The sequence below is a fragment of the Myzus persicae genome, unplaced genomic scaffold (genome assembly GCF_001856785.1).
Source record: "Myzus persicae strain clone G006 unplaced genomic scaffold, MPER_G0061.0, whole genome shotgun sequence".
Taxonomy (NCBI): domain Eukaryota; kingdom Metazoa; phylum Arthropoda; class Insecta; order Hemiptera; family Aphididae; genus Myzus; species Myzus persicae.
Window position 1 is genome coordinate 993,544 of NW_019102619.1, and position 24,111 is coordinate 1,017,654.

A 24,111-nucleotide genomic window follows, 5' to 3' on the forward strand; every position below is an offset into this window, starting at 1 on the left:
ACAGATTTTTTGATGAAAGTTAACCGATGCAAATTTAGCATTTATTTTGTCGAATGTCAATTAAATTACAACATTGCATTTTATAAGGTAGGTATCTATACCTTATACACCTTTATTATAGATATAATCTTAGTAATAAAAACTATCTATACCTTATACACCTTTATTATAGATATAATCTTAGTAATAAAAACGAATTTCCTAATCTAAAACTCCAATCATTTATTTTCTGAATTATATGTATTAAATTAACTATAGTTATAGATAGGAAGACTGATCATTAGAGTTAGGATGTTGATGACCTAAAAAAACGTGCAAAAATGCTCTAAAAACTTAAAAAAATAACCTTAAAAATTATCAAGTAATTATTAAGTAAGTGAAAAAACTTATTTATAAATAATAATTTTTATTAGAGATATGGGTATTGGGTATAATAGTAATTTAAAAAATGAATCATAAATATATTAAGCATTTAAATAATTCAATATATAACACTCAAAGAGTAAATCTTATCGGAACGCGATAAATGTAATCACAACAAAAACCTCACAATAATAATATTAAAATTATTTTTTTAACTAATAGTCCAAATCCAAAGTTAGATTTAAATTAAATTTGTTTCCAAACTTAGGCGTAACATTTGCCCTAAAATCTATAATTTGTGAAAAATGCCCTAAAAGATGAAAAATGACGTTAAAAAACACAAAAAATGCATTTATAGCTGAAAATGCAAAATAAAATAAGAATATTCTGCATCAAGGGAGCATGAAACAAATTTTTAGCTAGGATAGCATTGTACAGAATAAAAGGGAAAAAAATGCAAAAGTCATCAACATCCTAACTCTACTGATCATTAACTTTCTTTTATTTAGGATGTAGTGAATATTTTAACGGATAGATTAAAATCAGAAGTGACATTTGAATATATTTGTTTAAGAGGACGTGATACCCGCATGTGTTGTCTCCGTCTTCCAAGTGCGTAACATACCAAATTGTACACTCGGCAGAACACGTGTAGCTCCGTTAATTTAAAAATTAAAGTGAATTGACCTCTTATAAAATCTAAAGGTAAGATTATTATCTAGGCAACCTCATAGGCTTTTTATTATATTTTTATTTTAACGCGAGTTATAAGTATTTTAAGATGTATAAAAATTTACAATTTTAAAATACTCATAACTCGCGTTAAAATTAAAATATAATAAAAAACCTATGAAGTTGACAAGATAATAATCTTACCTTAAGATTTTATAAGAGGTCAATTCGCACTAATTTTTAAACTAACGGAGCTACACGTGTTCTGCTGAGCGTAAAATTTGTTATGTTACGCACTTGTATGACAGAGACAACACATGCAGGTATCACGTCCTCTTAATACTAATGAAGATCGTCATTGAAAAACAATCAATACAAATTTATATAAAATGTTCCAATACCAATCAGTTCAGCCACATGTGAACACTCTTTTTCATCAATGAGGTAATATTAAAAATTGTTGAAGTAATATGGAACACAATGTTTTCAGTGATGAACTATCACATTTTAAATAATTTATCAAAAAAGGAAATGCGTTTTGTAGAAATACATTTTATTATTCATAATTTTTTTTTTCAATTAATGAAATCACTAGTTCAATGAATTATTTGTATGTTGAGCAATGTTAGCAGGTATATTAATTATAGTGGAAAAATATTCCCAGTTCCACATACGTGTATGAATGATCACTTAAAAAATTGTGGATAGAAAAAACCAGACATTGTTAGTTAGGACAGCCCACCAGATAAATTTGAATTTTACCACCACATATCGGTCTTTGAAATAATGTGACACATCAAATATAATAATAATATTTATAAAACAAGTAGATATCTTTGGATAAAATGAACATAATTAGTGGAAAGGCAACACACATAAACTATATTAAATAGTTATAATCTATCTATGACCATAATATATATATATATATATATATTTAAATCAAACAAATTGCAAAATAATAAAAGTGCATCTTATACAAATTACTTACAATGGCTGCTTATACTTAAAAACGAAAAACTTTTATCAATTTTTAATAAATTAAGTTTATACCACAATATTGTATAAAAATTTTCAAAATGGAACACTTATATATCATAATAATTAATCAAATGTTTAGTGAATTGTCAGGCCGCGCTTTGAAAAAGAAGTTATGATACAACGAAACCAAGATTTCAGAAAAGCGAGGAAAATTTAAGCCGTAACGTACTACAGTTGTCGTATAGATTGTGTAGCATGTTTTCATTTAAAAGGTAAATAATTCAATTTTAAGTACAACAATTTGTATATATATATATATTTAAAAAAAAAATTAAAAAAGATAACGATGTGAGCGAGGGAGCGGGAGTCGAAACCGGCAAAGATGAGACGACTACAGGCTAAAACCAGTAAGAAACCACTATATTCATGACTTGTAAAGATAGAAAAATCACAGCAATTAGAAACTCAGCACAAATGTTATTATTACAACAATTTTTTTGGGTTTATATAATAAATATAAATTATATCTATATATATATATATATATACATATATATATATATATAAATACACATATACAATTATGAACGAATTATGAGAATAAACATTGTTTTTACAGATATTGAAGTTATACACCGAAAAAACCGGATTCAAAATTAAATATATATTATTTAAACATTAATAACGGTCAACATGTAGGATGCTGGCAATAGTGGTCTCTAGTAGTTTCAGTTTGATACTTGACACGCTTAGACGGTTTGAAGATCTAAGACACATTAATTTCTAAAAGGTTTCCTTAATTGCCAGCAAACGACATGTTAAATGATCTAGTGTAACTATAACTTACTTCCAAAATGTATATATATATATTTATATATAATTATGTTTATTGTATCAACTCTATATAATAATAGTTATAAACATTCAATATAATTAATAGACTAATAAAGAAAAAAAAATGTGTTTATTTATTCTTATTCAAGACTTTTTGTTTTTAAAGAACAGGTATACAAAAAAAAAAAGATTAACGAAAAAACAAAGAGCGTGTCGTGAGAGCGCAGTTGTGGGGCAGGTGGAAGATGAAGGGGGCGCAGTTTCTCGCGGAAGTGTGTAAATGTTTGTTTTGCTTTATTAAAAATTATTATAGTTTTTTTTAAATTTGTTTATATTAAATATTTTAGTAAAAGAGTTAGTTGTCTCCAGTGGCTTCCTGGGGCTCATCGTTGTCTTGCGTATCAGACGTCCATAAAGTCAAGTTGTCACGTAACAATTGCATGATGAGCGTTGAGTCCTTGTAGCTGTCCTCGTTTAATGTATCCAGCTCAGCAATTGCATCATCAAAAGCCTACAAATATGGAAGTATGAGTATTGGAATTGTAATAAATCAATAAATGTATATATTATTTAAAAATATTACAAATACAAAGCATTAGTTAAATATATCAACCTCCATTAAAAATAAATTTAGAATATAACTATAAGTATAATATATATACTATATACACTTGGGGGTGATATTAACTATGGAATCAGTCAATATCTCTAATTGTTAGTTGTTACACAATTGAAGTTTCTTTAACTTTAGAGAATCATTTCAAATTTTTTTTAAATTGTCAAATAGTTAACCCATAAAATATAGCTACAGTCTACAAACAATATTTTTATAATGTTATGCTTATCAAAAATAAAAATAAATTTGATTTAACAATTAGAGATGTTGACAGATTTTATGTTATATAACCAAGAACTATTACTCATAAATTATTTTAACCTATTCAAGCAAAAAGCGGACGATAATTATTTTTGCCGTTCTTCATTCAAATCTGTTTATAAAATACACAACTGTGATCAATAATTCAAAATTGTTGGGTTAGATATTAAAGAAGCTAGAAAATCAAACTCGTTAAAACAGTGGCAGATCATGGAAATGTTTGATATTTTAAAACAATGTACAAAAATTATTGATTTAAAATTAATGAGATTCTTTAAAATAAAATGTATTTTCTAAGATTGAAAGTATTTTTTATCTTTTTGGTTAGCCATCATAAAGGTAAGTTCACTTGTTATTATAGACTGCCACTGAAAATAGTCAAACAACAATTTCTGGATTCCTCAGGGAAAGTAGGGGTACCTGTTTAGCCAAATGGCAAGCACGAGCTGGGGAGTTAATGATTTCATAATAGAAAACTGAAAAGTTCAACGCCAGTCCAAGTCTAATAGGATGAGTAGGTTGCATTTTTGACTTGGCTATATCAAACGCCTCCTGATATGCTTTTTGTGAATCGTCCACCACCCCTAAATACCAATAATAAAAACAAAAGAGTTAAACTTTGTGAAATAAATACCTGTTTTGCTAGTTGGCAAGCTTTATCTGGTGAGTTTAGTATCTCGTAGAAAAACACGGAGAAATTTAACGCCAGACCCAATCGGATTGGATGTGTTGGTTGCATTTTTGCTTTACTGATTTCGAATGCATCCTGGTATGCTAGTTGAGAATCATCAACCACAGCTATTTTTACCACACAAAAAATATTTTTAAATGACCAAATAAAAAAGTTATTTCGCAATGAAAAATTAGCATAAACACAAGAAAAACAAATATATTATATTAAAATAATGTTAACCCTAAATACATAACCCTCTACCTATTTTTTAGTTAAAACTCTGTAACTAATTTAATCATATTACATACTTTACATCAGTAAATTAATATATTCCTCAAATAACTTCAGAAGAACGAAAGTTAATTATCTTAACATCATTTGATAACAAAATGTATGATATTAAAATCAGTCAGTGAAAATAAAACGGTTAATGCAACATTGGAATTCAATACATTATGTTAAAGTTATTTAAAAAAAATTAATAAATAATTTTAAAAGTGCACAGATGTCATACTTATAACATTTCAATGGACACAGACAAAATTAAGTATCAGAATATAACCTAAACTTACATTTATGTAAAATATATTTATCATCAGTTTTAGGATATCATTCTCCTCACATAATCTCAGAAGAACGAAAGTTATATTAATAAAACATCATGAAATAAATTCAAATTAAATTTCAATACTTGGAAAAGTTAATAACATAATATACCTAACTATATTTCAAATGTGACTATTATCATCAGTTGTAAAAAAATTATCTTCACTCAAAATCAGAAGAACGAAAGTTATATTTATCAAACATCATTTGAACTTACAATAAGATTTACTAATTATTAACTCGTATTCAAATCATAATAAGTCCAATATTAATTAAAATGTATTCTTATTTTATAGTGAATCTTCAAATTTCAACAGTTTCAAAATAATAGAATTATTTAATTAATCAATAGTTAACATATATCATCAGTTATAAAAAATATTTCATCACTCATAAGTCGGTAGAACGAAAGTTATATTTAAAAAACATCATTTGATCTAATATAATGATTAATGGAGCAGTATTAGATGTTATAACTTGAAATTAAATTTCAAACTACTAAGTTCAAGTTCAATATAATTAAAAATGTAGGTTTATATAATAAATAATAATAATATTAGTGAAAAATCGATGCAGTCTTAAAATGTTAAGTATTCAGCATATTATATCTAATTAGTTGTTTATTTGTATCATCAGCTATAAAAAAATGTTCATCATACAAACTCAGAAGAACGAAAGTTATATTAAAGACATCATATGATTTTACAACCAACTGTTAGCAACACTATGAAACAAATGCAAAGAAAAATATTAAGTTAGGTATTGTTAAGTAAAGTGTATAACATAGAGATTTTTAAATTAATATTACCTATAATTATTGAGTTACATGTTGATAAGTAACAACTAATAATTCAATTACTACTGGTCAGGGAAATTAGGAATGCATATTGTTTGTTTTTAATATTCTTCATTGGTGACATCATGCATGAGAATATATTTTTAAAAGCAGTGATAATAATTATAAATTACTTTAATTTTACAAATATCATTTAAAATACTGCATTTGTAAACACGTATTAGTCATTTCAGTTACTAATTAGTATCTAAACCTAACTTTAAAATGCTGGACGTTATGTGGTAGAAGAACATAATTAAACATATTAAAGTATACTAATTTCTGCAAATAAAACTTATTTAACAATCTTAAAAAATAATAGAACATATCTAACTGTAAATAAATAAAATATAATACTATATAACCAAGAAATTATTTGAAATTCAGATGTTTAGAATTAATAGTTTATATTGGAAGTAACTATTACATCGAAGAATAAACTTACCATTTCTAGTTTCGCCAGTGGCAACTTCCGCTAGGTACCTATAATAATCACCCTTCATTTTAAGGTAGAAGACTTTGCTTTCGGCATTACTGGCTTTGGGGATTAGGTATTTGTCCAAAAGGTTCTGCAAGACCAATATTAATGATTATTTTTAAAACAAGTATAATTCATTAACACTTAATACTAAATTTACCAACCAAAAATAGACATTTAAAAACATATTTTAAATATGAATGATAAACACTAGTCAAAATATTGACAATGATGTATTTGAATTTATTAAAAAAATTGAAAGCTATATTAGCTGTCAATCTAACTTAAAAATAAGAATTAGAAAGTGTTAGGTCCTTCCACTTTCCACCACATCAATCAATGAATTATGAATAGCAAAATTCATTTTTTATTCACTTTTGTATGACAAAATATAATGTTTGAATTGGAACAGGATGAGCACCCCTTTTAAAAAAAAAAAATATCCCAGTCAGCATTAATTATTTTATATTTTTACACCCCACTTTTAATTTTTTGAGCACACTGCATATATATATATAGATTAAATAGGATATTCCATCATTTAGTAAATTAGACTTGATGACAAATTAAAATCTACTTTTGTAATAGATATATATTACATAGATAGATCAATCAGTACACAATAAATCACCTCATATAATCCATTTAATGAACATTTTATGAATAGGTATAAATCAAGCTACCTATAATGACTTTGTTTTGAAAACATTTAATATACATAATAATACTAATGATTACATAATATACACAATACATACCAATACGTCGTAGCAGATGTCCCTAAGTTCCTTTTCAACCTTCTCCCGATACTCTCTTGCCATTTGTTGTTTCTTCTCAGAACCTTCTGTTTTTTGCTCGATTGAAGAGATTACTCGCCACGATGACCGCCTAGCACCTACAACATTTTTGTAGGCTACCGAAAGCAGATTGCGCTCTTCATTAGATAGTTCCACGCCAGTTTCGGTAACAGATTTCATTGAGCTAGCCATGTCGTCGTACCGTTCCGCCTGCTCGGCCAGCTTGGCTCTCTGAACCGAGTCCTCTTTATCTCCAGACATTTGATATTTAACTTGACCAACAGACTAGTTTAACCTTTATAGACAACAAATAATATTTAACTGTATAAATACTAGATTTATCCAAAACTAATACAACTTGGTAAATTAATTTATAACATTATATTTATTTGATGTTCTAAACATGGAATACCAAGAACTTAAAGTAAGATATGACCGCCACCTATAACTACATTCTTTTAGCAAGACAAACACAGTAATGATTGAAGTCACAACCATACATCGATAATGATTGTGATAACATTGAATATATATTTATATTTGAATAATAAAACGGTCCTTAAACAATGAATGTTTGATTTCCACAAGTTTACATTCAGATAATAATAAAATCCACATAGACGTTAACTAACTTGATAAATTACTTATAATATTGAATAGCTCATAGATAGGTACTAGTTAAAATTTAGAACAAACAAATTTTATAACTTACACGTTCTGCTTACGATTTATAAGAATATAAGTACTGATAAGGCAGATTTTGACCATCAATATTTGGTGAAAAACTCAAATTTTGAAGTAAGGATCAGACGAATTCATAAATAGTGACATAAAAACGTAAAACCGTGATAGCATCGTCGGTAAATATAGTATTTCGTCCGGGTTTAGTGTTATATATAGATTATCAATAAAGCATCGCAGCAGATCGGGGCGGTAACCGGATATTTCTAATCGACTTATTTTATTTTTTTTAACCATCAAATTAAAGGAATCTGCATTGTCGGCGTCTGTAAAATAATATAACTCTGTATTTGGAAACCCATATGACCGTAGAAAACTTTGAATCCGTTCTCTACCTGCGGTGCACGGTAATTGTGGCCGGGGCCAAATTAGCGTCCGATCAATTATTCGTCTACTACGTAACAACGCCGCCTAACAAGGCGCGCCGCTGCTCGCAGTGCGGACGGGCATTGTTTGTCGAGACGATTTACCCGCGCGCGACACGGGTTCCACCTGGCTACCTACCGGTCAAAAAATGTAAGCAGCGACGTATGTGCAAGCGCGCGAGTGACACACAGTCGTGGAATGCGTTTGCCGCATTGTGTCCCCCCACCCGCCCGCGTTCCTACACCGCAACCACCGCCACCCCATAGAAGGTGTGTTCGGGTAAAAACCATGCGGCGACGACCAGGCGGCAGGACTTTTGAAAGCGATAAAAAAAAAAATGGTGAAAGATTCGAATAAACTACACGTCGTCTGGGACGGACGGTTGGGGGCTCCTCCACCTAATCCCAGCCAGCTGGGGAATGCGCGCGCGATAAAAATAGATCATAGATCGCACACCGGCTGGCTAGCCGGCCCGTGCGCTGACGACCACGGCGGGACCGTCATCGTATACGCTATACCGTACAACTCACCTATAATGGACGTGGACACGACCAATGTGATAGAAATATTGCGCTGCGGCTAAGGAGACGGACGACGACTGTTGTACGCGGTCACTATTAACACTGCCGGTACGCAACGACGGAAGAGGGCGGTACGCGAGTTGAGAGAAAAAAATTGGTTCTCGGTAAAATTTTCTTTATTTATATATATATATATACATATATAACACAATACGCGTGTTAAAAAATTATTAGTACGGAGCAACTGCGTATAATATGTATGTACGTGCGAGCGTGTTCGTGTGTGTCTGTGAGCAGCAAGTACGCGCGCGCGCGGGCGCGTGTTCCACAGCCGGACGAGAGATTGAAAAACACGAGACGGAGTGCGCTATAGAAGGGTGACTACGGTGGAGTGGTGTGATGACGGTGTTCGGTGAAACGGGGGTCGAGTGTGCGGCGGACGCTGCGTCCTACCCCCACCACACAATGCGCGCGGCGGCACAATCGCGCGCGTACACCACGCGCCGCAATCGATTGTGCGCGCGGGGGCACAGATTTGCGTTTGAATAATTTTGGCGCGATGCATTTTGGTAAAAGCGTGCTCACGGGACGTTATCGAATTTCGACGTCTATTACGAGACGGTGGGCCGCAGCACGACAAATATATTATAATATCGTTTTCTATTATTTTGATTGTATTCGGATCGCTTGAGAAAGGCAACAAGAATAAAATATGTATTATCCGGACAACACACACATTATTGTGCGTCATCTCGTTGGCCCCAGTCGACGATATTCCGGTTATGGTCACTGCAGCGAGCGCGACGACGTCACAGCGACGGTTGTCGCTATTGCTGATTTTCACATAAATTACGCTAAGTTTACCGACCGATACGAATACGTCACTTTTTCGATGACACAAGACGTACATTTTAAGCAGTGGGGTGGTGGAGAGGAGGTCCGGTAGCAGATAGCTGGACGTGAAAGAAATATGATATGGGAATTATAGGAACGTTGCCGTGCACGGCAATTATAGTGTTGTACCTATTATTCGTGTATCGTTGTATGGCATAATATTATTCCGCGGTAATAATACTATACAACAGATTATATCGACATGATTTACAGTGTACACATAGATACGTTCGATACAATTGTCGTGTGCGTGCGTGTGAAAAATAAAAATACGCGAGCGGTAGAAAGGGCGCCGCATGCGTGTTGCTGGGCGTATGCGAGAGAGCACAAGGTTCGATCGATAGGTATGTGCGCGCGCGCACGCGTGTTTGTATGTGTATGCGCGTGGACGTCGGCCCCCGGGATTGCCGCCGCCGACGCTGCACCACCACTCGAACGTGACAGGCACGAAGGCGAGCGGAGAAAGAACGCGCGCGCGCGCGAGCCGGATGGCTCGCAGATGAGATATGGCAACAGCGGTTTTGTTTTCGTCATGGATTTAACGTCCGCCGCCATCGCACATACACACGGCAAACCGGACGACCGGCAGCGGCTATATATATTATTATTACAACGCGTAAACTGCGGTAGCGGCGACGTCTGGCCGAGCGCGCGCGAACGGAATCGGAAATAAGTGTCCGCCGCCCATCATCCTCGCTGCGCATAAAACACACAACACACCTCATGGTTGGGTTTTAAAAGGGGGCATCATAATATAATATACCAGAATCTTACGTCTTAGATTATTAGTTATAACTTATAACAAATAGCTATCAGGATTTCCAAATCCCTAAGTGGCTCCGTCAGCCGTCTCGTCATTACGTCTATATAGAATGGTCACACTCACACATAATTATCAACATATCGAAACGAGGAATCTTTTTTTAAATAAAATGTAATGGTTATAAACTCTAGGATGACGGCGACATATATTACATCATATAATGTACGAAAATATATTCTGAAGAGTAGGTAATCAGGAGATGGGAAACTGTTGTAAACTTGTAACGGAAATTCTCGGGACACTTATGACGTGAACGGTACATGGATGGACATTTTTCATAGGAATTGAACCTACATCTACCTACTAGAACAGATAACAAGGTCAATGTCTTTTTAAGGCCATGCAATGGCTGGGGATTTTGGGAACGACGCCACTTTAATAAAACGATAAACGGTCATACATAAAATCGTTGATTATGTTACTATAACTAAGTTGAAGTCGGAGTAAATTTAAAATAGATATTTTACAATACGATTTAGTACACGGGTTACATCCTTGCGAATTTGTATTATAACTAAAACCCATCCATTTTTTTAGATGGGTAACATAGTTTAAAAAAAAAATTCTTTTATCATTTTCTATTTATAAACTTTTAAATCAGTATAAGATTTTTGGTTATATATATATATATATATATTGATATTTCCATAATGATATCACTAAAAGTAATGTTTAGGTAACCGTAATTTAATAGCTATAAGCTATTTAGGTTTAGAATTTGTCATTAATTACAATACATAAAAATTGAAATGGATGGTCAACATTTGACATTTTAACAAAATGTAATAAACAACCTTCAAATTTTCCATAAATTACTACATTTATAAAATAAAAAGTAGGTATAGTAGCTATAACAAAGTTAAATTAAACAAGTGTTTTTGCCAACTAAAACATTCAGCAGCAAATAAATTCAATATTTATCATATAAATAGTCAGAAATATGTAGATATTGTATAAAACTAAAGCCACAAGAAGTAAACATATAAATTTCAATAACTTATGATATATAACTGATTAACATAAAAAGTATCAATTAGTGTACTTAAAATTTTAGTTTACACATGAATTTGATATATAATTTAGTTTTTAAAATTTTAAAGGATGATTAACTATAAGAATGTTAATTAATTTTAAGTTATTTAAATATAGTAATAACACAATAGTCAAATATATTATACAAAATCTACTTATTTTGTAAGATAATAGGAGTACCTGATTTATATTATATGAGCTAGGAAGTAAATGATAATGTGAAGTGTCTTATGTAACCAGGCTCTATCTGAAACATCATATCTATGCCTAGTTTTAGGTCTAAAAACACACTTAACTATTTTACTTGACCCTCAAATGTAAACTATTTTCACACATTAATTTAATAATCTAAGCAAAATTATACAATTTAATGATCTTAGGTCCAATGTTCAGCCGCAACACGTTTGGATACAGTAGACCCTAAACGCAACACGTTTGGGTACAAATTAATACACCGTTAGGGTACATAGGTATTAGTATAACACTTATAAACACCTAGAAAAATAACACATTAATACCTAATTGTTATATTGGATTAATATTTTGATTCATAAATTTTAAATTTGTAGAGCCATTAGCATTATCCAGGAGACACCATGAAGAGGTTGACTATTTTTAGTTCACGTCCATAATTACAAAAAATAAAATAATCTTAAGAAGATATTACCGATTGTAAATCCAAATCAGAACTGAATGTCAAATGTTAAATATTAGTTAGTTTCATAAGCCATATATAAAGTTATAAAGATAGTTAATGGCAATTATCGTATGCACCCAAATGTGCTATGTGTTTATGTACCCAAATGTGTTCTACATTTGCAGGTAAAAATAATGCTATGTACCTAAACGTGCTGCACCCCAATGATGGTAGGTCATTAATTTATAGTATATATTTCAATTAAATACCTTTACTAAGACTTTTTATTAGTGCAGAGTACATTTATATGGTCAAATGTATTTTAATACTATTAAAAATGTTAGTTCAACATAGGATCCAAAAAGTAAAATTGATAAAATACCTTTGTAAAAATAAACTTTTAAATAGTAAACAATATTTATAACTGATAAAAGTGTTAAAGACACTCCACAATGAATAATAGCAAATTAGTCTCCAACGATTTAAAATCTTAGAAATTCTATTATTATAATTTAATTTCCTAATAATCTTCACTAACAATTTAAGAAAGCTAAGCAGGTACAATCTTGCAATTTTTTGAATATAGGCTTTAAATCAAATTATACATACATATTAGCTCCAATACAATTGTAAAACCCAAATTAATGTGTTACACTTTAAAAATGAAACAATAATATTATTAAGACAGTGTTTACTAGCAAAAATACAATGTAAACAATGTTTAATCATGTCATTTAAAATAAAATGTAATAAAAACATTAAGGTAAGTTTATGTGATGAGCAAATGTATGGGTAACATGTAGTAAGCGATTTATAATGGATTCATGACTTTTAAGTTAGAAATCAATGCTTTTAATCTAAAAGAAATTCTAATTTCTAAATTAATTCAATCATGGGCATCACTTAATAAACAAACGGTCATAGTTTATAATAAACCAATAGTTATAAAATTAAGAAAGTGTGAAATGCTTAAGGAATGATACCTGAACTGTGGTAACTTTAAAAGACAAACGTATCCACATGATCATTTTATCACAGAAAAGAATGTTATACAGAATTTGTATTAATTCGTAAAATTAGTATAAATATTTAATTGCACCTAGCACACCTAGCATCTACATCACTATAATCACTCATAACTTACAACACTGATTTTTGAAGTGAATATAAATATATAATAGTATTTACACATTCTAGTTAAAACATTGAGAACTTACCAATTACATGGGAAAATATCTAGTCTACAAAACTGAATACATTAATTGATAACGGGTCAGCGTCAGACATGTTAAAACATCAACTAGTATTACATGACAGAAACGTCTATAGATATGTGGATGAGTGTAGATGGTTGAAGACGTTAACAGTTGTGAATCCCAACGTAATGAAATCTTTAAAACCTTGTCCACCCGAAATATGTAGTATCAAGAACAGAGAACCAACTATCATGTTTTTCAACACTAGATACTGTAGATACCACGAGGGCGACTATGCAACAGCTTTTTAACATTTTTACTTTGTTCCGTTATATTATAGGGCACGCGAGATTGATTTTTAACAGCGGTTTCATCATACCTGTACGGCAAATGTTCGCCAAAGGCGTTCCAAATTGAATGCGGCGATCGTCTTAATTCACAGACGAATCTTCCAATAAGTGGTGTGTTTTGTCTAGTTTACTGCGCCTCACGAATACGATACCGTTAAGCGGAACACTGCTTTGCTGCTATGGCTGTTGTTGATCCAGAACCCATGAAACAATCGATAATCGCGTTTGTTAGTTGATTATAAGTATTATGGTTGTACAATATTAATTATTGAAAATTACGAATACACGGGGGCCCGGTATTCGATAATGCGGCAAGTTTGAATGTATATGAAATATTGTATGTGTATGAGTGAGTGTATGTGAGCGCGTGTTTTTGTGTGTGTAAAAATTAATAGAAAAATTATAAAGAAAAGAAAAAATCAATCAAACCTGCTGTTTTAAGTATGCGTGACCGGAAACGTGATGCGTTTTTGGAAGTTACTATTCAGTATTCACTTGGCAGCCATGTTTGATACGGTCTTGTAGAACCGGCGTTGCGCGCGCGAGGGCAGCACTTGTCCGGCGGCGGTGTTGAGTCACTCGACCGCACCAACCTGCGCTACACATGGTCGCCAACATGACTCAAAAGTGTGTTTTCACCTTAGATCAACATATCGTTATGTTGTTAAAATCATAAATTGTTTGTACCATATTGAAAAGAGGAACAGAAACGAGTTTTATCGGAATCTAATAACTGATAAGGTCTGGTGGTCAGTGATAAAAAATGTGTACACGTGTAACGGCGTAGCATGTTGAGAAGATAACAACAATCTTCTCTCTACGTCGTTCTGGCATGATTCAATAGTGAATAGCTTAATATTCAAAATTCAAATATTAAAATATACGTGAATTTACTCGTCCAGTGAGTTCATGTGGGGTGCGTTGAGTACGATTTTAGATATTAAATAATTATATCTATAATCGTGGTGGCGGGTAATGACTGTTATCACATTTAAACAATTTGAACTTGGACCTAGTATACGCAGATAAAAATATTAAATAGATAACAGATTACAGACTTGGACAGATTTCATGTCTATGAACGTGCTATAAAGAGCGTACTCAACTAGTCAAGCTCAAGCAGCAGATTCTAAAAGCAATTTCAATTGTAATGTGATATTTCTTGTGAATACGTACATATATACGTATATGATCCGTCGGGCAACTATTATATCTATACCGATCTTTAATCGTGGTTGTCTTTTTTCTATAAGTTGCACTACAGAGTATTACAGATTATAATCAATGGTACTTAAGGCTTCTCAGTGTTCTGTAGTCTTGACCATGAACAAATATCCTTGTCTTAGTAAAAGTCAAGTATTATAATTGACAAACTAGTGACTTAGTAGTCAATTTTGAATTTTTTAACCACGATTTAAGATAGTTAAATTAGTTTATTATGCTCATGTAATCATATTTAAGCCGGTTATCGCCATAGGTAAAATGTATATAAAAGTATATTATCTACCTATGTTGTTAAGCTGTTCATTATTGATAACAATGATATAATCACAGAAATATAACATCCGTGTCCCGTAAAAGATAGTAAAAAGTACTTACTAAATTATTTACTCAATGTACGTACAAGCACAGAAAAATAACAATTATTAGACCATCAATTGTCTAGGCCCTAGGGGTTTCTAATTTCTATCAAGTGTATAGCCTATAACCATTGAATAAAGACCATGATACGCGGTATTAGCCATCGGGTATCTATAGAAATCAATGTTTGTAATTTTGTAGGTTTTTAACCTCATTTTCTTTCGGCAAGACCAATTCGATGATTTTCTATCATATTTACTTTGTAATATTTTTATTGTTATAACTACGACACACGGTCTTAGAATATATCACATGTGAACACAATTACTGACCCTAAATGTGTTACACATTTATCGCATTTATAAGACTTAATAACTCTATTATAATGACTATTAAAAATGCTTTTTTAACTAAAAATTAATCGTGAATTTGTCGAAATATGAACTTTAAATGCTTTTAAAAATAATTGTTCATTCGTCTTTAATATTTTTAAGTAATTAAAATAAAAACTTTGAAAGGTACCTTGCATTAAGTTTTTAAACATTTTTAACCAAACGATTAAAAATAAAAATAAGATACTAATTAATCAAACACAATATAACCAAAATCGCTAACAGATTTTAGAGTATATTATTTAGTAATTTAAATACCATATACTAATTACTAATAACACTACGAAAAAGCCTTCTATAATAAGAAAATAGGTACCTACCCAATTATTTTCGTTATAATTTAGGGACAGGAACAGATTTTCCATGGAAATTATAATATATAATATATATAATATGTATATTATATTTTATATTATTATATATATATTATGATATAACCTAACCTGTGATATAAATAGTATATTGTAATTTGTAATCACGAACTAAGATATACGAGATAAGTATATCTTAGTTCATGGTTCGTGTTTGTAATGTACTGGAAAAGTGATAAATCATAGATTATAGATTTTTGAGGATTTCGATAACAATTGATAACAGTGAACCTGATAAGAGCAAAAGAAACATCTCAGACGCCGTGTGATGATAGCAGCTGCAGTTGCTTGTTTGCGAAGTTGGCATTACTGCGATAATGGACGCGTGGCGCCACCATTTTCCAGTGGCAAACTACAGCACTACACTTGTATCGCACATTCGCACCATATCTCGTGATTGGTGATTCGGTATTATTTTTTTCTCGATTCCAAACACGTTTTTTTCTGTCTACGTCGATTGGTTCCTCAATGCAGTGATTGGGTTTCGCATTTTCATCTGTGTACGTAATACGGGACGCGTAGGTACCGACCGATAAACGACCATAGATATGTCTAATAACGCAGCGCCGGACTCTTGGGAGGAAGACGAATTAACAGATTCGAGTGCCGCTGATTTGCAGCAGAAGCTCATCAAACTAAACGTAAACGCGGTGGAGTTTATTCCGTCGTTTACCTCGTTTTCGTCCAAGTCCGACGATGTTGACGGAGGCCCCGAAGATGAGACTGCTGGTGGTGGTGACAAGAAAACGACCAGTAAGTGATACCGGTTTTAAGGTTATGACGTGTCCTAATTTATTGGGCTTGTTTGTCCGTTGTTTTTAGACGTGGATGGCATAGGAGACCCGTTGGCTGGTGACACCGGCGGAGGGGCTTCAGCTGCTGTGCTTGACTCATGGGAAGATGGTGCGTCCAGTACTCCCGAGGACGGAACTGCCAAACCCATTATTGAGATTGATAATGATATCGACATTGACGTTGATGTGGATGGTGAAGATGAAAAACCTAAACCCATTGCTAAAAAAGCTATTGAAGAATCTGAACCAAAACCTAAAAAGGAACATATCAATATAGTGATTATTGGGCACGTAGGTAAGACTCGTACAATTAAAAATGTGGTCTAAAAAAATTGTGTTGTGTGTACATTATAGTCCTGCATGGGCCTAACTTTTGAAGTCTTAGCCCGTCCCAAATACAATTTTACTTATGATACCCAGCCCAGCCCGATTTATTTCACTTGGATATACAGTCCGGCCTGCCCCGGCCTGATTCATTTCTTTTAAATATATGGTTCAGCCCAGCCCAATGTGTTTAACTTAAGTATATACTTAGCAAGACCCAGCCCAAATTTTCACTGAAATATATGGACTTGATCATATATTCAAATGGGGAAGGACCACTGCTCTATACAGTCTACAGTATACACTATTACCAAGTATTATCTGGTACCTACCTACATTGTGTAAAGTAAATAGTAAAGGGTGAAAAAAAATAGGTAAAGTATTCAGTATACTATATCAATCTTCTTTTTAATCAAAATACAAAATAAACATTTTATTAAAATGCAAAATAAACATTTAATTAAAATATAAATTCTTTATTTTTCCTTTTGATAGTCTTATAAAAATAACAACGCGTCGATAGTTTCTGCTTTAAGATAAGATCTTCTTTCCTCAATTACTCTACCTGTAGCACTAAATGCCCGTTCACTTGCAGCACTTGTTGCTGGTATAGCCAGAATTCTTATTGCCAATTTAGCCATTGTTGCTAAAATGTTGTTTCTAGCTTTCCACCCGTCTAATATATTGTCATTTTTTGTTTGAAACATTTCTGTACTGTGTACATAAGACTTACATCAGACAAGTTCATTCTTATATGAAGACATAGCATTAGGCTGAGTAAAATCATTTTCCCATTCTGAAAACATACTATTGTATGAACTGATAGATGGTGCTTGTACTTCCGGGTGAACTTGATTCACTTCATTTCTTACTGGTTGACTTTCTTGAATTTTTAATAATTCCAGCTTAACATTACCTATAATACGATTCTTTTCACTTTCTCCCATCATCTTCATACTTTTATTAGGTGGAAACAAAAATAATGCAATTTCATGACTTCGGTGAAGTTTAAATTTACTTTCCATAGCATTGAGTGCTCAAGCAGCCAATATTTTTAAAATTGTAGAAGTCTCATGAATTTGTGTATTATGTTTTATACTTTCTAGATGTTTAATCAACTTACAGCGATAGAGCACTACTAAATTAATTGTAGAATATTTTTCACCTTCAATTTTAGTTGATGCTTCTTTAAATGGAATTAAAAAATCAATTAACTTGGTCAGTAAGTCAACGTTTATATCTTTTAAACCTCTTATGGTTATGTCCATAAAGCTTAATTAACTCTTTATACATATCTCTTATTGATTGTAACATTATAACTTTTGAATACCATCTAGTTTCAACATGTTGATGTAATGGCTTGGAGTATAAATTATTATCACCAGATTTTTTCATGTACCTCACTAAAGATTTTGATGCTGATATTAATGTATCTACTGATTCAAATGTTGCAACTGTATATTATGTGCATCTGTATTTTCAGTTGATTTTTGTTCTGTTAAGCTGAATTTTTCTTGTAGAATGTTGCGTAAATATAGTCTTTTTAATAAATCCTTATTTGTATTTTGAAAAAATATCGGAAAATAGTTTGAAAAAATGAATAATTTATTCATTGCCTATTTATTCTAACTAAAATAAAATTAATTTTAATTTTGTTGTGAATAGTGGAACTATTTTCAGGTTAGATAGATAGAATAGATAGATAGAAACAAAAATATGAATTTTAGTGTTAGGTTATATTATGAATAACATGTAGATTATTATTAATAATTAATTAGTTTAATTAATATGCTTTCACATTTTCTTTTTACTCTAATAATTATTTTGAAGATCGTAAAATGAAGTAAATATTTGCTCACTAGCTGTGTCATTCGACCAGTCTTCGACAGACGACACTACACAGTACACTCTACACGTATGCATTTATGATTTACGCACAACGCTGAACACACTTCAATCATTAATTATAGCAATATGAAATAAAAAAACATAATCAAGATAATAAACATAAGAAAATCTATATAAACTATAAAGTGTCAATACGTTAAACTTGTCCCATTGGTCGGTAATATAAATGATATCTGAGTATAGAATATGGACTTTATTATTGAAAAGAATAATAGTATTCCCACAGTTATAAATAAATTACTGTTAAATACGTATTTTTGAATTTCTGGTTATCGATAATTCGTTTTATCAATAGAAATTAAATGATAAATTCAATTATTTTAAAATATTTTATAATTATTAGGCTTAGCCTTAGGTCTTTAAATGAAATCATTTATCAATTAATATCATAAAATGTATATGAAGCCCTGCCCGAACAACTAATACTAAAGTGAAGGGCCAGGCCCAGTCCGAACCCGATTTTGATGACACCAAGCTCGGCCCTAGCCCAGCTTTGGGCCGGATCAACCAGGAGACAGGCCGGGCCAGCCCGGCCATGCAGGACTCTAGTGTAGTACATGTTATTTAAAAGTATGAATTAAAGAGTCAAAAATTAAATATGTATTACTTATCACATATTATAGTAAGTTAATTTCAGTTGAATTGCTTATTTTTGAAATAAAATGTTAGATTTTCTCAAAAAATTACTTTTTATAAAATATTTACTAAAAATTCCCAGTGAGGCAGTGGCTCCCTTGCCCTTCACTCTGTGGGCACTTTTGTTTATACCAGTAATTATTTATTGATTTTTTGTAATACTTTATATTTGTTGTTTATGAATTATTTTAATACGTAACATACCTTTTTTAAATTTAAAAAAATAATACTAAGATAATTAATCTAAAATATATATTGCATTTTTATTGTTAATACCTTTAAAATGTTAATCATTGTATGCAACATACCGTGTTGCAGCTATAATAATTGTTATCTACTTATTTATTTAGATGCTGGAAAATCAACAATTGGTGGCCAAATAATGGCACTTACTGGTATGGTTGATAAAAGAACTCTAGATAAATATGAAAAAGAAGCAAAAGAAAGAAGCAGAGAATCCTGGTACTTATCATGGGCATTAGATACTAATCAAGAAGGTAATTGAATAATGATAGCTGTGAAAAAATTAATAGTTCATATTTAACTGAATAAACTACTTAAATAATAATAATAATTTTTAGAAAGAGAAAAGGGCAAAACAGTTGAAGTTGGCCGAGCATATTTTGAAACCGAGAGAAAGCATTTTACAATATTGGATGCACCTGGTCATAAAAGTTTTGTACCCAATATGATTGGTGGTACTGCTCAAGCTGATTTAGCTGTTTTGGTATGTTTTAAATTATAATATTAAAGAATAATTTATGAAAATTGTATTAATTGTTAAATATTAACATTTTTACTAGTTAGTTATATTGAAACTAAACTACTATTAATTCAGTTTTAACATAATCTTAAAATTGTAATTTATTATAATTATCAAAACGATTGTATTATAATAACAAAACATCAAAAGTAACGGTTGAAAGAATTAATTTTAATTTTTAATGATAAATATCGAAATAATAGTTCACCTTTTTTATTTTTCATGTTAAATATCTATTAAATGAATTTTTAATTTTGGTGATAAGGTTATTTCGGCTCGTAAAGGTGAATTTGAAACTGGATTTGATCGAGGTGGTCAAACCCGAGAACATGCTATGTTAGCAAAAACAGCCGGTGTTAAACACATGCTGGTGTTAATAAATAAAATGGATGACTCAACCGTCCTGTGGTCAAAAGCTAGATATGAAGAATGTAGAGACAAAATTTTACCTTACCTGAAAAAGCTCGGATTCAATGTAGCCAAAGACTTAACATTTATGCCCGTGTCTGGTCAAACTGGTTTAGGACTAAAAGACCAGGTTGACGAATCTATATGCCCATGGTATAGGTAAGTGCTCTTATATTTTTTTTCATCTAGAATCATACTCAATTTTTATTTTTATTTTTCAGAGGGCCAGCTTTTATTCCATTTATTGACAATTTACCTTTATTAAATCGTAGTTCAGATGGTCCTTTTATAATGCCTGTTGTAGAAAAATATAAAGACATGGGAACTGTACTCATGGGTAAAGTAGAATCAGGCGAAGCAAGGAAAACACAAACTCTAGTGTTAATGCCAAATAGAGTATGTTTTTTATTTCAGTATGTTTAATCACATTCCCTATTCTTATAGTAATATTGTATACTATTTGTAGACAACTGTTATTGTTGATCAATTGTGGTCAGATGATGAAGAAGTTACCTCGGTTGGACCAGGTGAAAATATTAAAGTTAAACTAAAAGGAGTTGAAGAAGAAGATGTTTCTCCTGGTTTTATTTTATGTGATCCAATTAATCCAGTTAAAACATGTCGTATATTTGATGGACAGGTATAAAGCAATCGAAAATATAAATTAATAGAAATAGAAAATATATTTTAAAGGTGGATATTTTTAATTTCAGGTTGTCATATTAGAGCATAAAAGCATTATTTGTGCTGGATATTCAGCAGTTATGCATATACATTGTGTTGCTGAAGTAGTAGAAGTTAAGGTAAATTAAAATAAGTAACCAAAACATTAATTGTCTTGTAAATTTATTTTTAATAGGTACATATGTATAATATGATTTTGCTTCGGTCATTTTTTTCAGGCATTAATATGCTTAGTTGATAGAAAAACTGGATTGAAATCAAATATGAGGCCAAGATTTGTTAAGCAAGATCAAGTAGTCATAATGAGGCTTGAATGTTCAGGTGTTGTTTGCCTTGAAGAATTCAAACTTTTCCCCCAAATGGGTAGATTCACACTTCGAGACGAAGGTTTGTTCTTTGTTAAATATTTAGATGTACTATTCATCATTTGTTTGAAATTTTCAACTGAACATTAATATTAGAATATCTTACATGAATGGGAATGTTACTGTCAAACATGAAAATCATCTATTGTATGTACAATGACCGTGCTTATTACACTAAGAATGATATAATTGACAAGCTGTTAACTATACTTTATTCCAAATAAATTTGAAAATAATCTCAACGAATTTGCCTCTCTCATATGGTATTTTGTTGGATGCCTTTGACACTGCCGACTATTGCAGTTTAACACAGCGGTCCTACCGTTAAGAAGCTTAGTAGTTTTTCCAAACTTATTTGGAATAGAGTATAGACTTAATTTGTGCAAAATGTTGGGAAAATAATGTTAATACTGACTATTATAAAATGTCCTTTCCTACTATTTGGTAATATTTTTATTTAAAGTTGACCAATGCCATCATTTTGTAATAGTTGAACAAATATTAAAACCCACTCAATGCTACTGCTGCTGTTGATAATGACATGGTGAGCTGTCTTATTTTTATATAAACCGTGTCAACAACTGTTAGATGTGGTTGTAGTAGTGAGGGTGCCCACTGCAGAAGACTGTTTGTAACCAAACAGAATATAATAAAGCAATACATAACTACTATCGTAATTAATGTTTTTAGCTTTTTCACTCATGTTAAATAGAGCATTTTTGCTTAGAAAAAACATCAAGCAAATTGTTTCTGATAAATCAACAAATATTCCTGTCATTGTAAAATAATAAATTTACATTTGTATAATATATATACTAAGATATTACAAAATTAACATATTTATTTAAATAAATAAAACAATTATTTTTAAATAGTACAATGAACATTTTATAAACTAAGATTTTTTTTACTGTCTTTGTATTGCGAGGTAATTAACATTAAGAACCCAACTGCTGACTGCCCTTAATTAAAAATTAAAAATAGTAGTAAGTTGTTGGATAGAACCAGTCTAAGTATACAATTGTTAATATATAAGCTTCCAATGATCGTTGATTAGATATATTGATGCCAATAGTAAAAAAAAAATTGTTACTGTAAATTCAGCTAAAAGGCTACACATTTAATATTTTTTATGTCTTCTTATTGATAGAGAAATTGTTTTTATTTATTTTTCAGGTAAAACTATTGCTATTGGAAAGGTGTTGAAAATAATTGAATAGATGAGCTTATTTATGTTGAAACCTAGTAAGTTGAAAACGTTGGGCGACATATATATATATTTTATAACTTAATTTTTTTCATTTATTTTTTATGATAAAAAAAAAAAAAAATGTTGAACTCAAAAAAAAATATGCTGATCCTTTTATTATATAAGAAATCTAATATTTATATAGCCACATTTAACGGACACTTGTTATTGTTGATTGATAGTTAATGTGTGCCTTATACCAGGCAGTTTTTTTTTTTTTACATAGCTTGTACATGTTAAATAATTACATAGACTATGTAAAAGAAAAAAATGTTACTAATAATTATATTTATCTCTAAATCATTGAACTGCCATCTATGTCCTTGTATAAGCTGTACAATTTGTCTGATTACAATTTGCAACAGTAATAACACTACTGAAAGCACTTGGCTTGCTCACGGATATGGGTTATACTTTTTGTATTCTTGCGCAAATATGACAATTATACACATTAAGTTATATAAATTTGTATGACAAGCAACTCATGTCTTACTTGGACCTAAATGTACTCTATACATGAAGAATTGTCTGACTATGCTATCTGATGTGTAACTTTCATATTTAAATATGTTTTGTTGTTATCGAAGAAAGTCCAAGTGTTAAATTTAATTAAAAATGTGTCCATTAAGACTTTTGTAACCAACTTTTTACATAATTTATTATATTTCATTAATTTGTGTATAATCTACAACCAATAACTATTGAATCAGATAAAGAAATAAGATTAAATATATTCATTATTATTATTTCAGACAATAAAACGATTATTTTCAGCTATAAATCAACTTTCTTATGTTTTATTATCGTTGTCTTTATTAGAATGGTTGGTAAAACTATAGAGAAATACATCAGTAGCTCCTGGTTTGTAATTAATAATCATAATGTATGTTTATTTGAAGATAGAATTTTGCCATACAGCCTAGCGCAAGTTAGCTGCTGAGATTCCTTCTTATGATGAAA

General features: G+C 30.9%; 2 protein-coding genes across 4 annotated transcripts; one reads left to right on the plus strand and one right to left on the minus strand.

Moving 5' to 3' along the window:
- Window positions 1-1,951: 1,951 nt before the first annotated feature.
- Window positions 1,952-14,242, minus strand: LOC111032688 (14-3-3 protein zeta). 3 transcript variants are annotated; one of them, XM_022313118.1, is made up of 6 exons: window positions 14,106-14,242; window positions 13,706-13,859; window positions 7,078-7,411; window positions 6,287-6,410; window positions 4,148-4,311; window positions 1,952-3,361 (listed from the first exon to the last, which is right to left on the minus strand). In XM_022313118.1, exons 3-6 carry the CDS (start codon window positions 7,375-7,377, stop codon window positions 3,206-3,208), a joined length of 744 nt encoding a protein of 247 aa, XP_022168810.1. In that variant the 5' UTR covers window positions 7,378-7,411; window positions 13,706-13,859; window positions 14,106-14,242; the 3' UTR covers window positions 1,952-3,205. The 3 variants fall into 3 exon arrangements, with proteins under 3 accessions (XP_022168810.1, XP_022168808.1, XP_022168809.1); XM_022313116.1 differs by lacking the exon at window positions 4,148-4,311 and adding an exon at window positions 4,362-4,525; XM_022313117.1 differs by lacking the exons at window positions 4,148-4,311; window positions 13,706-13,859; window positions 14,106-14,242 and adding exons at window positions 4,362-4,525; window positions 8,754-9,100.
- A 2,145-nt stretch (window positions 14,243-16,387) lies between these two features.
- On the plus strand, window positions 16,388-23,932 carry LOC111032687 (eukaryotic peptide chain release factor GTP-binding subunit ERF3A). Its single transcript, XM_022313115.1, has 10 exons — window positions 16,388-16,773; window positions 16,843-17,109; window positions 20,033-20,179; window positions 20,264-20,409; window positions 20,711-21,012; window positions 21,075-21,249; window positions 21,320-21,493; window positions 21,567-21,656; window positions 21,756-21,924; window positions 23,079-23,932. Exons 1-10 carry the CDS (start codon window positions 16,569-16,571, stop codon window positions 23,120-23,122), a joined length of 1,719 nt encoding a protein of 572 aa, XP_022168807.1. The 5' UTR covers window positions 16,388-16,568; the 3' UTR covers window positions 23,123-23,932.
- The last annotated feature ends 179 nt before the right edge of the window (window positions 23,933-24,111 follow it).

Coding starts and splice junctions, on each gene's coding strand:
- LOC111032688 (XM_022313118.1), bottom strand. CDS start 7,377: ATGTCTGGAGATAAAGAGGACTCGGTTCAGAGAGCCAAGCTGGCCGAG. Junction 6,411..7,077: donor ACATCTGCTACGACGTATTG/GTATGTATTGTG, acceptor TTGGTCTTGCAG/AACCTTTTGGACAAATACCT. Junction 3,362..4,147: donor CTTGCCATTTGGCTAAACAG/GTACCCCTACTT, acceptor CCATATTTGTAG/GCTTTTGATGATGCAATTGC.
- LOC111032687 (XM_022313115.1), top strand. CDS start 16,569: ATGTCTAATAACGCAGCGCCGGACTCTTGGGAGGAAGACGAATTAACA. Junction 17,110..20,032: donor AGTGATTATTGGGCACGTAG/GTAAGACTCGTA, acceptor TTATTTATTTAG/ATGCTGGAAAATCAACAATT. Junction 21,925..23,078: donor ATTCACACTTCGAGACGAAG/GTTTGTTCTTTG, acceptor TTTATTTTTCAG/GTAAAACTATTGCTATTGGA.